This window comes from Eptatretus burgeri, chromosome 2 (assembly GCF_056783735.1).
Source record: "Eptatretus burgeri isolate ZD-2024b chromosome 2, Ebu_testis_v1, whole genome shotgun sequence".
NCBI lineage: Eukaryota > Metazoa > Chordata > Myxini > Myxiniformes > Myxinidae > Eptatretus > Eptatretus burgeri.
The window spans coordinates 137,294,084-137,308,679 of record NC_140962.1 but is presented as its reverse complement, the minus strand read 5'-3'; the positions used below and the strand labels follow the sequence as shown (position 1 = coordinate 137,308,679).

General features: G+C 44.5%; 1 protein-coding gene across 3 annotated transcripts in view; it reads left to right on the top strand.

The window, feature by feature from the left end:
- Positions 1-14,596, top strand: part of TAF6L (TATA-box binding protein associated factor 6 like) — a 36,262-nt gene that overhangs the window by 5,385 nt on the left and 16,281 nt on the right. For all 3 annotated transcript variants that reach the window (XM_085871414.1, XM_085871412.1, XM_085871413.1), the window contains exons 3-5: positions 10,375-10,461; positions 10,651-10,801; positions 10,895-10,942. In XM_085871414.1, coding sequence (XP_085727540.1) covers positions 10,375-10,461; positions 10,651-10,801; positions 10,895-10,942 — 286 coding nt within the window. The remainder of the gene's footprint in view (positions 1-10,374; positions 10,462-10,650; positions 10,802-10,894; positions 10,943-14,596) is intronic.

Sequence of the window (14,596 nt, the reverse complement as noted above, 5' to 3'; positions counted from 1 at the left end):
GTTCCGTCAAGAGTACGGGCTCGTGTTGCTATTTGGAGTTTCCATCTCGCTCATGATGCTGAGATCCTTGGTTCAAATCCAATATACTGGGCGTGCTCACACATCGCTTCGCTGATTGGTTTAATCTAAAGACCGCATGTTGTACTTCACAAACATATTGCATGTCTTTCTGTGAATCTCAATGACAATGTAAAATGAAGTGAAACTTGCAAAAGATTAATCTTTTATTTCTTCTTCTTCTTCTTTTTCTTTTTCTCCTTCTCCGTCTCCTCCTCCTTCGTCTCTTCCTCCTCCTCCTCCTCCTCCTCCTCCTCTTCTTCCTCCTTCGTCTCCTCTGCCTCCTACTCCTTCCTCCTCCTTCCTCTTCCTCCTCTGCCTCCTCCTTCCTCTTCCTCCTCCTCCTCCTCCTCCTTCGTCTCCTCCTCCTCCTCCTCCTCCTTCGTCTCCTCCTCCTCCTCCTCCTCCTACTCCTCCGTATGTTTATATATTTTTCCATTGCTTTAAAAAAATTACAACATATAATTTTGTGTGTCCCTCCCGTGTCCTAAAGGGTTACTGCTATCGTAGATATTACTACTACATTAAGTTAAAATAATAAATATTATGAATTTATCTATACTGTACTAATAAAAAGGCGTGTGTGTGTGTGTGTGTGTGTGTGTGTGTGTGTGTGTGTGTGTCGTTGATTGGTATCTACATATGTGGGCTTCAGAATGCAGAATGTAGTCTTCCCAGAACAGGCTAAAATTCAGTAAGGGGTCACGATTCATGGACCAAGCTGTGAAGTTTTCTGTTCTCAAAGTTTTGTGCCAAGGGCACTCTTCAGGATCGTCGCTGAGCCCCGGACAGCTTCCAACTGTAGTTCGTTTGTTATAATATTCCCAGGGATGTTTTTTTTAGCTCACCTGTAAAGTAGTTCCGTGGAGCTTATGGGATGGCGCGTCTGTCCATCCATCCGCCCGTCCACAAATACTTGCAACTTCTTCTCAGAAACTACAAATACGATTTCAGTGAAATTTGACCACAACCTTCATCACCAATGATGGCATCAAAAAAACCCAAAACGGGGTCTGAATAGGTCTACAGAGGGAGTTTACGGTGGGGGGGGCAGTGGGTTGCCTCCCCAAAGAGGTATTTGCTTTCTTCTCAAATGATACACACAATTCCGATGAAATTTCACGACAACCTTCATCACCCATGACGTAACAAAGTTTGTTCATGACATTAGAAAAATCTGCTTTAAGGGGGGTTGCTCCACAAAATATGTATTTGCTTTCTTCTCCAAAACTACACGTACAATTCCAATTAAACTTGACCACTATCTTCACCACCCATAATGTACGAAAGTTTGTTCTCGACATTAAAATAAATCGGCGTCTCGGAGGGTCTATGGGGAGAGGGGGGTTTTCCACCCAAGATATGCATTTGCTTTCTTCTCAGAAACTTGACCATCATCTTCACCACCCATGATGTACCAATGTTTGTTCACGACATTAAAATCAATTGGGGTCTGAGTTCTACAGGGGGGGGGGGAGTTGCCCTCCCAAAATATGTATTTGCTTTCTTTTCTGAAACCACACACACAATTTCGATGAAACTTGACTGCAACCTTTATCACCAGTGATTTATCAGGGTTTGTTCATGGCATAATCCATAGGTATTTACTTTCTTCTCCATATAGCCTGGTGTTGGCTTAGTGGTTAGGGTGGTGACTTGGGATCCTCAGGATCCTGAGTTCGAGCCCCGCTGGTCACTGAATTAACATCAGGGGGGTTGACTCAGCCTATCATCCTTCCGAGGTCAGCGAAATGGGCACCAGTATGCTGGTAATTATCCCTCCGTGTCGAAGGGGACTAAAGGGTTGGCGTCATGAAGGGCATCTGGCCATAAAAAACATTGCCACAAGAAAGGGTACCATAATTGGAGCCCGTAAAAAGCTGACCCCTGCTCAGGGAAAAAAGGCTCTAAAATGGTGTGATGATGATTTACTTTCTTCTCCATTATATATTTTGTCGGTCATCAATGCCAACCAGTGGTTGCCTGGTTTATCTTCTCCAGCCACAACCAGGTGAGCACCCAGGGGTAGTGCCCCTATGTTTAATATCTCTGTGAGGTTCTTTGTCATTCCTGTATGTCCAGCTATCACTGGAACAACTTTAGCATTCTTCAGCTTCTTGGATCTTCTCACTTTATTCTTGAGGTCTTGGTGTTTGGTCATTTTCTTGATTTCTGCATTGTTTAGTCCAAAATCTCTGGTATTAACACCTCAATCAGCAATGCCTTCTTTCTTTTTTTTGTACCAAAGTATGATATCTGTTTGCAATGCTTTGTTTTCGATGTTCACACTTGATGGGATCATTAGGTCATACGTGAGTGGTAGGTACTTCCATGTTTTCAGTGATTACTTTTGGTTCATGTTCTCACAAATTTTCTGGAACTGGATTATCAAAGTTTTTGCAGATATGCCAGCGGATTACATTACGAAGTCTGTTGTGTCATTCTGTATACAGCTGTTCTGACATGTTTGTTTTTGTGTGTGTGTTCAGTCATTAAGCACAACATATCATTCTCTTCACTAACCCCACCCCCACCCCTCACCTTTCTCTCTTTTTTTTTTTTCATACTCCTCTCTCTCTTTTTCTCACTCTCCCTCTCCCTCTCACCCCCTCCTTGCATCTCTCCCTCCCACGGTATAATAACGTTTGGTGAGGCATAGCTTTCCCCACCTCCCCCTCCACTTTCCTCGCTCTTCCTCCCCCCTCCCCCCCTTTCCCAGCTTCCCCTCCCTCCTGCCTCCTCTCTCTCCCCTCCCTCTCTCCTCTCTTCCTCTCTCTCCCTTCCCTCCCTGTCTCAAACCCCCTTCTTTATACCCCCCCCCACCATCAGCAAAACGACAGGTTGTAGTTGCTCGTAAATAATAATTATTAATAATAAATATTGCTGTTGGAACCGCGACATGAAGCTCACATTCGTGCTTCTTCTTCAATCCCAGAAAGAGTGTTTTTAAAACCAGGATCTTTATGATGAAATTGATGCAAATTTTTGTTCCAAGTAAAGAGATTATTGGCTTTCCAACCATGTAAATCGATCATTACCTTTGCAACCATATTCTTTAAATTCTATGATAGCAGGAACCTCTTCACTCTACTTTAAATATTTGTTTCTTCTTCGTGTGAAACACTGACGGACGCTTCTCCTTTTAGTAATAGATGATAAAAACGCGTGAGTATGAGCTCCTCCATGAGTGCTATCTGAATGTAAAATTTAGAAATTGTCAATCTGCTGGAAGCATTTCTACCCACAATATTTTTCGGTGAAGGAGAGTTTGCGTTTCCCATTGCTTTGTAAAGCCCGTCAAACAACGGGGCCATTCGTCCATATGAACACCGATCGATTGGCTTCACTGTCGCAGAGTTCTCACTCGAGTCACCTTGGTTTTGTCTCACCATCACTTTGCATAGGACTTGCCCACAAACAATATATTTCGCCTGAGCTGAGCATCGCCTCGTTATCAGGGCTGTGTGGGACACGCTCATCCTAGCAAGAGGATGGCATCCGAGTAAATATGCAGTGACGTCACCTCTATTTCTCACGTTATCCACATGGGATTTTGGCACATTGATGATTGGTTGATTCACGGCGAGTCCGATGGTTTAATAGAGTTATCCAGTCAAAAAGGAAGCAAATTTCATCTTTTTGGGGTTTTTTTCTTCAATAACGGTGATATGTGGCTCATCGAGGATTTTGGACATGATCACATGCATGACGAAGACATAATGACCCATCCTTGTAATTTTATATGATGTACTAGGACATTGGGAGGCAGTGGACAAAGCAACACAGCATGGTGGTTTTGAACCGAGAATCCCAACATTACGAGCTAATGTAATTAGATTTGAACGCCAACCATGCCATCATTTTATTGCGATTATTGATGCCTCTCTTCTACGGTTTGAAATTTAATTTTTATTTTTTGAGATTTGAGATGGAAAAACAATACTGGCTGGACATTATATAATCGCTGAAATTTGCCTGGATAATGTGTGTGGTTCTTTTGCATTGGTGTATGCTCATAATAATGGTGAAGATCACACAAATGTGTTGACCACCTGGGATTATATCGAGGACAAATCGCTCCACAGTATGGTCGACTTGAGATGGTCTGCAATCTCTGTTGGTGAATTCTGCAACGACTCAAACTTCTGTTATTGAACTTGTTGGTTCTTAAAAGTTTGTTTTGCATTAAGTTTCAGCCAAACATTTATGTACATGTCGCTTTCACCAACCGAGTCGTACATGGATCATTTGACATGAAAATATTGTGCATATGTGGAGACATTGTTTAAACACCCAAAAGCACATGTGGAGTAAAGGGAGGGCAGGGGAGGGAAAGGGGGTACCAGACAGTTTTGATATACGGTACATGTATATGTCGATGTGTGTGCATATCTACACATATTACGTATTGTAAGGGAAATGGCTCAGGGGGTAAGGGGAGGAATTGGTTAGAGAGGAGTTTCTTATTTCCTTAAACAGAGGTGGTTTTGTATTTGTGTGAATAAAGATTGTCAGGGTCGATCATATAATAAGTGTCTTTACCCACCCTCATCATCACCCCTTCCCCTTCATCCTTCTCAATTCAAAACCCTCTTTGGTCAATCACCCATTGGTTGCTCGCTCATGCTGCATCTAATGAACTTTGAATGGTGAAGGAATTTACCAGAGGCAGCAGTGTTGAAGGGGAAGACCGAGATGTGTGCACGTGCCTTGTTGAAACGAGCAGCCAAAGGGATTTAAACTTGGCACCTATCAGAGCTTTCCAGCCAATTAGGGCGAGGAGTGACGTCATGCGGGGTCATTTTAATTATGCTGCCCAAAGTGGCCAACTCTTGACTCTGCAGAAGACTCCACAGTCCACACCAGACTCCACACCAGTCCATCAGCAAGCTATTCGGCCTGGGATGACAGAGAGCTGCAGGTCTTGCCCCTGTGCTCTGATCCGTAACATTGTTGGTCCAGATCTTGTACCTTTCTGCGATCATGCCTGAACGCCCCACCTCAAGCTTGTTATGTATGGGGAAACGCCAGCCTGCATGTCGGATCAAAAATTTCGATTTTTTTTTTTCTCGAAACGTCGCATCAAAAATAACTTGCTGCACCTTGAGCCAAAGGGAAGGCCTTATCCGTCTACTGCACCCCATCATAATTTCTAATCTTCTCTTGGTATTGTTTGCATACTTATTGAGTTGCAGAGGTTACGTGAAGTCTGAGGGAAGGGAATTTGATGAAGTGTGTTGTCTTTGGGGTTCATTTATTGACGTCATTTGACCTCAACCCTTTCCTTTTTTCTCTTCCTGTGGACAAGTGGGTTTTTATGTGTTTGAATTCTCGCTTCGTCTGTCCTGCTCACATTCTTGTACACGTGGTTAAAATTGGGGTTAATCTCGCAAACATAAATGACGGTTTGCTTTTTCGTATGGCTGGCATGTGATGTATCTGTGTTACAGCATGTCCACATATGTATCTGTGTTGACTTTCACCGCTTGTCCGGCTTCGTTCTCAAAGTAGAAAAGTGCTATTATCCCGCTACGTCCGATAGCACACCATACCGTTACTTTTTTCCATAGGGTTTCCTTTTTTTAGGCAATTACGAATGCAGTTTATTTGTTTTTTTTTCACCTTTTTGTGCGATCTGCTTTCTTCATAAAAGATCAATATACCGATTAAAACTTGCAACATCGAATCAAACCTCGTGTTTCAAATTCCACCATGTTGGTTTGAACTAGCAAGACATTGACTGACATTTTGTGTGCTCTCTGTGGGAACTGCATTTGTGAATTTTTCACCTTGATTCCACATTTGAAGAACTAATATTTAAAGGTAAGCCTTTGTGGTTCTTTTCGTGTACTTCATCCGTGCGGAACTTCGTGCAGAACCTGTGAATCAATAAATTTTAAATCTCTTCTCTCATCGATTGGTGCCTCGAATGGCACAGCATCCTGTGTCATCTTTAAACGGGTGACTAGCGACCGTGTGCTCATTTGTTAAGCTATTGACGGATGTACAATGAAGTGTTTCATACCTGTGTGGTCGTGTGAAAAGCAGGTTTTAAAAAAAATACAGTACAGGGAGTCCCCGGGTTCTGAACAATCGTTCATGCAGAAAGTAAATCGAATTGAGTGTGCTTTTGGAAAGTGATGTTGTTTCTCTTTGTTTGTTTCAAAGCAAAATAATCTTCATAACACCCGATTTCCAAGCCGTTTGCCGTATTAACGTGTTTTCTAAAGGACAGAGCCAAATTTTTCATACCCATCACATGACGATTGGCTGTTGTTTATAAATAATAATGTTTATGGCACATCTCCTTGAAACGTCTATAAATCAAAAAAAAATTTTCTTTAATTTGTTTATTGAAATTCGCCCTAAACAAGGGGGTGAAAGCTACTCAAGCTGTTTCGGTTGTATATAGTGCATTGCTGTAATCGGTAATCGGCTGATGCCGAGTACTGAAAAACTGCCCATTGCAGAGTTCAATATTGGGCCAACACTAATCTATACGAATAAATGTCAGTGTGTGGTCGTCAGTCAGTCTGTCCGTCCATCCATCTCCTCCATAACTCCAAAACCATGAAACCTCGTGGCCCCAAACTTTGCGTGCATACTAAAGGAATTCCAAGGAAATGCATGAATGAAAATTGGGTGTTTGGGTTAATTTAGACACCACATTTGAAGATAAATAACGACCTTATTTAATTAGCCATGATCACAGGCGTTTTCTTGGTCACCTTGCTGTCTCTCACTGGGGTCTCAATTTGTCAGTTTTTGTTTGGCCTGCTCAATAATGCCTTGACATGGAACAGGCCGCAATGGTTTCTTCATGATAAAGTTATTTTTTCTTCACTTTCCTCACTCATATCATCAAATGCCTGTTCATCATAGCTATGAATCGCTGGGTTCATTGCAATGCTTACAAACGCCCAGACGCAAGCGCCCGTGGCTTTATTTCATTTCCGCACATGCCATAACCTCAAAAATCTCTTCATCTGAGCCAAATTTCAAAATTTAAACTTCTTAATTGACCTGAGCAGTACTTCTGACTGCTGGAAAAAGTGTTCATTTGTCTAATTCGGAAATTGCTTGATATTCCGGGCGTCTCCAGGTGCATGCTGTTTATATGACCGATCAACGATCGCTAATTTCTTGCCAAGCCAGCCGTTCCTTATCAACCGTTTCATCGGAGTGCTTAAGTCACTTGGCGAGTGCTCTACAAGCTGCTTGGTTGTTCGTTTCTGAAACATGGCCATGCACGGCATAAGTATTCGCACTGTCACTGAATATATCGATCGACTTGAACAAAGTTCAGGCTCCACTCACCTGTGTTTGGTCCTGTGCTGTCTTGCAGTGTCTCAGGTGATGGCTCATCCACTGAAAATGTGCAATTTTATTTCACATGACATTCCCCCTTTTTGGACAATCTTCTTTCATTATACAACCTGTCACTTCAACAAAGATCGGTGCATATAAAAAATTTAATGATTTATTTTCAAAAGTTTCTTCAACTTTTTCATTGGAGTGCTTGCTTGAGTGCTTAAGCCACTTGGCGAGTGCTCTTCAAGCTTCGATCTCCACCAGCTTCCATGACGATTCCGCAGCATGGTTCTCCGTGGGGACATTTCCGGAGTGAGGAAGGCAAAATCAATTAGTTGATTACAACGAGTAAAAAATGTTTTCAGTTGTTATAAAGCAATGAATCTCCACATCACGGCAGGATAGCCGAGATGTACGCACACTCACTCTAAGCTGTCTAGCCTGTGTTTAAATCCTGACCCAGCCATAAACTGTCATCCTGGTGTTTCACAGGCAGGGTGATTCATCAATGTGTGTGCCATCTCTCGGATGGACGTTAAACTGGACATCACATCTGCCGTAATCTCCCCTCCCCTCTTCCCTCTCTCTCTCCTTCCTCTCCTTTTCCTTCTCTCATCCCTCTCCATCTCCCACCTTTATCCCTCTTTCTCCCACCCCTATCCCTCTTTCTCCCACCCCTATCCCTCTTTCTCCCACCCCTATCCCTCTTTCTCCCACCCCTATCCCTCTTTCTCCCACCCCTATCCCTCTTTCTCCCACCCCTATCCCTCTTTCTCCCACCCCTATCCCTCTTTCTCCCACCCCTATCCCTCTTTCTCCCACCCCTATCCCTCTTTCTCCCACCCCTATCCCTCTTTCTCCCACCCCTATCCCTCTTTCTCCCACCCCTATCCCTCTTTCTCCCACCCCTATCCCTCTTTCTCCCACCCCTATCCCTCTTTCTCCCACCCCTATCCCTCTTTCTCCCACCCCTATCCCTCTTTCTCCCACCCCTATCCCTCTTTCTCCCACCCCTATCCCTCTTTCTCCCACCCCTATCCCTCTTTCTCCCACCCCTATCCCTCTTTCTCCCACCCCTATCCCTCTTTCTCCCACCCCTATCCCTCTTTCTCCCACCCCTATCCCTCTTTCTCCCACCCCTATCCCTCTTTCTCCCACCCCTATCCCTCTTTCTCCCACCCCTATCCCTCTTTCTCCCACCCCTATCCCTCTTTTTCCCACCCCATCCCTTTTTCTCTGACCCCTATCCCTCTCTCTCTCCCACCCCTCTCCCTCTCTAACCCCTCCCCACTCCCCCTCTTTCCTCTCCCCGTCCTCTATCTCCCACCCCTCTCCCTTGCTCTCCCTTTCCTCTCTCGCACACCCCTCTTCCCCAACCTCTACCCCTCTGTTAAGTCTTAAGGTTTAGTTTTTAATTTAAAACGGCTTCCCCAGAGTGTAGCATGTATGAATCAGATTCGGAGTGAGCTGACCGGAGGGGTTCAAAGGTCGCTGCATGTGTGAGCATGCATACATACGTGCAGGCAGGCCTTTGCCAGGTAGATAGCATGGGTTTTAAATGCTCCTTCCTGGTTTTAGATAGAACCTGGCAAATAAAAAGAAAATATTGCTGTTTGGCCTTGTTTTATTGCACTTCCCTTCCTTACCCCTCATGTCCTCTTCCCTTCCCCTCACGCTGCGTTCCCTTCCTTTCCCCTTCCCTCACGCCGCCTTCCTCTCCCCTCACGCTGCCTTCCTCTCCCCTCACGTCGTGTTCCCTTCCCCTCACGCCACCTTCCCTTCCCCTCATGCTGCCTTCCCTTCCCTTCCCCTCACGCCGCCTTCCCTTCCCCTCACGCCGCCTTCCCTTCCCCTCACGCCGCCTTCCCTTCCCCTCACGCCGCCTTCCCTTCCCCTCACGCCGCCTTCCCTTCCCCTCACGCCGCCTTCCCTTCCCCTCACGCCGTCTTCCCGAACCCTCACACTGCCTTCCCTCCCCCTCCCACTGCATCCTGTCCTCTTCCCCTCTCCACCCCCCATAGACATCTCTGGGCAGTCTCCATGTGTTGTATTGATGTGCTGTTTTAACAGACCCCATTTCGTTCAATCCAGCTCTACCTATCTCTCCACATGTCCTACTACCAAATGCAAGCCCAGAACCCCCTCACCTCATGCTTACCTCCTCCCAATCCATCTCCCCACTTCCCCCTACCCCTTCCTCTCTCCTTCATCATCATTGCTCCCCCTCCCAGAGTGTATAGCGACGTTTGGCGAGGCGTCGCTATTTCCATTCTCCGCCCTTCCCCCCCCCCCCCGCTTTCTTCACTCTTTCCCCATTCCCCTCTTCCCCCACTGTCTCCTGGATAGCTGTAACACTTGATCAACATTACTTACATAACACTGACACATGAATGGATCATCATTAAAATTTTCGTTCAATGTACAGTCCAGTGAACCATTCAAACTAACCCTTTATTTGAAACAACATTACAAGATATTATCATCATGCCCTTCATGACTTTTTCGAGGATGAAATTGTAAATAGCCATTGTTTCGACAAGTTGATGCTGGTGAGGCACATACAGACATGTACAGTGTTTATCGGTGTTCCATAACACCATTGTCCACACAGCACCTTGCAATGACCGTTGGTACTCGTGTTATGTGCATATAAGGTCTGCACAACATGGGTTACATGCCAGACATAGATAATCAGTACTGCCAGTGTGACATCCACATACCTGCTGTGACATCCATTGTTATAAAATAGCTATTATGTGGAAGGAATTAAAGTCTTTATGGGAATAGTGTCAGGTTCACCAGATTCAGGCAAGTCCATTTTGTGAAACAGTGGTGGTTTTGGAGGAAGAAATGAATATTTGTAATGTGTACCAGGGATTTTACCATCAATGATGATGCATAAAAATTGTGTCTGTGTGGGAGGTGTGGGGGACATGCATGCATGTCCTATTATTAGCAAATGCTTTTGCCAGCAAACTGCGGTTCTGCATGTTCTTACCAATACAGACAAGTTGCCAATTTATGAAGCACTCACGGCGAAAGAAACTCACTGTCGAGGATTTCAACCGCGCTCTGCATTGGAGCAACGTCGAGGTGAAGCAGCACTTCGATCACATTTTATGTATCTGATTGTTGTTTGCTTATTTCCCATCACACCTGCATCTGCAGAACTGTTTGGTTCTTGGAATGTGTTTGCTCGTGCATTGATCAAATGAAAACCGGGAGATTGGGAGTGTGTCACAGGGTTGTCATCACTGTTTTTTTTTTTTTTTTTTTTTTTAGCCCATCTTTGGATATGGATCAACTGAACCGCTGCCTTTCCGGTCCTTAAAAGAGGGAGACTGCTTTGTCGTGGATGACCGGGAGGTTAACCTTGTTGACATTGCCCTCTCTGCAAATGTTCCGAAGGAATGCCCTGAAAAGCAGCTTCAAGGTAACTTTCCTCCGAGCCACGTATCGATTGTTTTGTCGTTTTATTTGTTTCCCATCGTCTTTACAAAATATCTTTCCTGTTTTTATTTTGTAGTTTACTCTGTGAGCGTCGATTTCAAGACTTTTCAAGACTCTGGAATAGGTAAATATCATCTTCGCAATTTAAAACAGCTTGCATAAGTATTGTGGAAATTTGTGACTCCATTGAAGAGCTTCAGTTGTTGTTATGATCGTGCGTGTTATACTTGTACCTATAAATATGTATTGGATTTACAGTAGGCCGATATAAATGTTTGAAAATATTCCCATTCTTCACACCAAAACTACTGGTCATAATGATCAGAATTGTTTTTTACAATTTAAAGCTAAAAACAAACTTTACAAAACGGTAATCCTTTTTTTTAAATATTCATACAATGTGATATGTCGGCAACAACAAGGTTCGAGAGATAGATTCTTCCATACTTAGTGACAGAGTAACTAGATCGGCCACTCGGTAGAGCGCATACCTCCGCCAGGCTGATTAGATTACGTTCTGTATCCCACTGATAGGCCGGATCTGGATTCGGGGCTGAACTAAAATTTAATGAGCTTGTTCTTGTCACCTAATCAACTCACCCACCAAGTTTCATCCGAATCTGTCTGCTACTTTTAGAGTGGGCACCAGTTGGACACAACAATGAGGGGAATGAATAAACAGGAAAACGAGAGGGAGTGAGGAGGGGAGCAAACCCAATAGCCAGCTGTAAGAAGAGGGATTGGTTAGGTTGGGTTAATGGGAGTAAAAAGAAAGTATTGATGGGGAATGACTAGATGATTGTCTGACACCTCCTTGAAGCATTGGAAGAAGGAGTGGGATTTCACTTTCTCAGGATGGCAGTTACACAAATGGGAGAGTGCGAAACAAAATGATTGAGAAGTGCAGTCAGCCTGGCTTTTGGAAGCTGAACCAGGAAGATCTTAATGCAAGAATACTTGCATCCAGGAGTTGCGGGAGAGGGTCGGAGGGCTGAGAGAACAGAGGGAGCAAGACAGGAGGAGATGGTAAAACAAAAAGATAGTGACCGAGCTATCAATTCCACAGAATCCAAAAGAGAGACATGATGTTGGCTGGGGTCCCAGCCGATAGGGAAGAGCAACACTCCATTGAGCTGTGGTTAAATGCCTTGTAGACCGAGTAGTTCTGATTTTTCAAAGAATGACTTGCAACAACTTAGAATTCCTTGTCTGCTGCTTGCTTTGGAGGGGAGACTTACGATGTGGTCGGCCCAGGAAAAGTCATGGCATCATTTCCAGGTTGGCAAACAGTGGCACAACTGCTCTCTGCATCTTAGTTTGATGGGATACTGTATGACATAATGTGGTCATCTGCAAAAAAAGAAATTGAGGGTTTTCCAGAGTAACAGAATGGTCATTAATATAGATGAAGACCAAAACTGGGCCAAATACTGCCTCGAGGCACTCCAGCATTCACTGGGAAAGGAAAGGAGAGAAGAGGGTTCCATGGATAACGACGTGTTGACTGTGCAAGTGGAGGAAGTCAGAAAAAACAGGTTATACTTCACACTCATTCCCCTTCCCTCCCTCTCTTCTCCTTTTCTCCAAACCTCTCTCCCTTTCCTCTCTTACCCCCCCCCCTTCCCCACTTCTCCCTTCCTTTTAAAAATTTTACTTTCAAAAATTGTATACCTCCCTTGCATATGTAATATGTAAGTGGGCCATCTTACTATAATTCACCAAATGTCCATCCGTCCATCCCGTCTGTCTGTCGTCCCAGGCACCGCAAAAACGGCTGAACCGATCGCAACCATTTTTTGGGGGTGTAATCCTGGGACCCCTTGGAGTAAAATAGGCATAACGTGACCCCCTTGACGGCTCCCGTAAGGAGCGGGTGCTTCTTGTAATGGTAATTGGTCATCAAAAACATTACACATTACAAAAACTACACGTCATTGTTTGTATTGCAATCCTCATTGCATTTCTATTGGAAGCCTCATGTTGGCTTAATGGTTAAGGCAGCTGGATTAAGATCTTTGGGTCTTGAGTTTGAGCCCCTGTCCAGCCATTAAACAACACCAGGTGGGTTGACTCAGCCTGCCATGCTTCCGAGGTCAGCAAAATGAGTGCAATCTTACTAGAAACAGTGGGCACTGCATCAGCAGCACAGCTGCACTCCCAGAAATGATGCAACCATCCAGGCTGCATCCAAAATAATAATAATAATCACACTTCTGTTAGTTGTACGATTACAGTGGAGACGTTTCCATGAAAATGACTAATTATTCCAAACGTCGTAACATCGATGCATTTTGTCTCGAGTACATCACAGTGCAATGCTAGAAGATGGACGACGAGAATGAAAAGAAGGGCTAAATGTCGAGCGTGGACTTTGAAATTGGAACAAATCGCAAAGATGGAGGAACAAAGAGCAATGGGATCTGGAGGGTTTGAACAGGTAGTCATAGAGCAGAGAAAATGGTACACTGCACATCCAGTGCACTTTGAGGGGGGGGGCAGGAAAAGGTAGACTGAAGTGAATGGAAAGCAGAGAGTAAACTTTCAGCACGAAGATGCTGGGGACATTTTAAGAAGCAAGGAAGATAGGGAAAGAAGGGAAATTGAGTTGTGAAGAGATTGGAGTAAGGTTGGGAAGGAAAGGGGCACGCATGGAGCACACTGGAGAGAAGGAAGAGGGAGTAGGGAAGAGATTGGAGGAAGGTGGGGAATGAAAGGGACATTCATAGAATACACTGCAAAGAAGGAAGAGGGAGTTGGGAGGAGATTGGATGAACGTAGAGTGATACGTCAGACGCACCTCCTGACTGTTATGGTGAGCATCGCTGCAGATTATGTCTCGTATGGTAAAACCGCATAATCCCCAAAGAGCAACCGTCCGTCTGTCACCCAGATTATTGTTCCCGCTAATGCAAACCATTCAACCAGAAGGCACGTGATGTGACCGGTGGGTAAATCAAAACATGTGGAGTGTGAAGAGCACTCCCCAGATCCCCCATTGGACATAGTCCTACCCCAAAGCGTCACCTCCAACCCAGAGGCTTTGGCTCGGCGACTATGTCAAACAGACAAAGATTACATGGTCAACATCAGTTAAAAATCAAACGGAGCCGCCTATCCGGATATATATTTTGAGATGTATATATATACAGTATTCCCCGCAATATCGCGGTTCACCTATCGCGCCCCCGGTTCATCGTGGGTTTTCCCTTGGAACCTAACTATTTTTTTCTGCAGATTCCGCCGGTATATCGCGGTAATAATATATAAAACATAAATTATTTAAGCAATAAATTATAACGCGTGGTGCTCGACCAGTCACACAACGCACGAGACAAAGTTTCGCTTGTGAACTTCGAACATTTTCTACATTTTTTTTCTCCAAGCCCTACGATGCCGCCCAAATGCCCTACACCTTCTAAGGCTTCTGGAAAGGAACGGAAGCGCCAGAGGAAGGTCCTGACGCTCCAGGAGAAGGTGAAGGTGCTCAATATGCTTCGGGAAGGAAAAAGGTTTGCCGCAGTTGGATGCCATTATGGTTTGAATGAATGGATCGTACGCTACATCAAGAAGGACGAAGCCAATATCAGGAGCTTATCAAACCCAATCGTGTTTATACACCGCACAGCGTTTAATATTCACAATATAGAAATCAAACCGAATCGTGTTTATACACCGCCCAGCGTTTAATGTTCACTCGATATAAATCAAACCCAATCCTGTTTAAACACCACCTAGCGTTTAATATTCACTCAATATAAATCAAACCCAATCGTGTTAA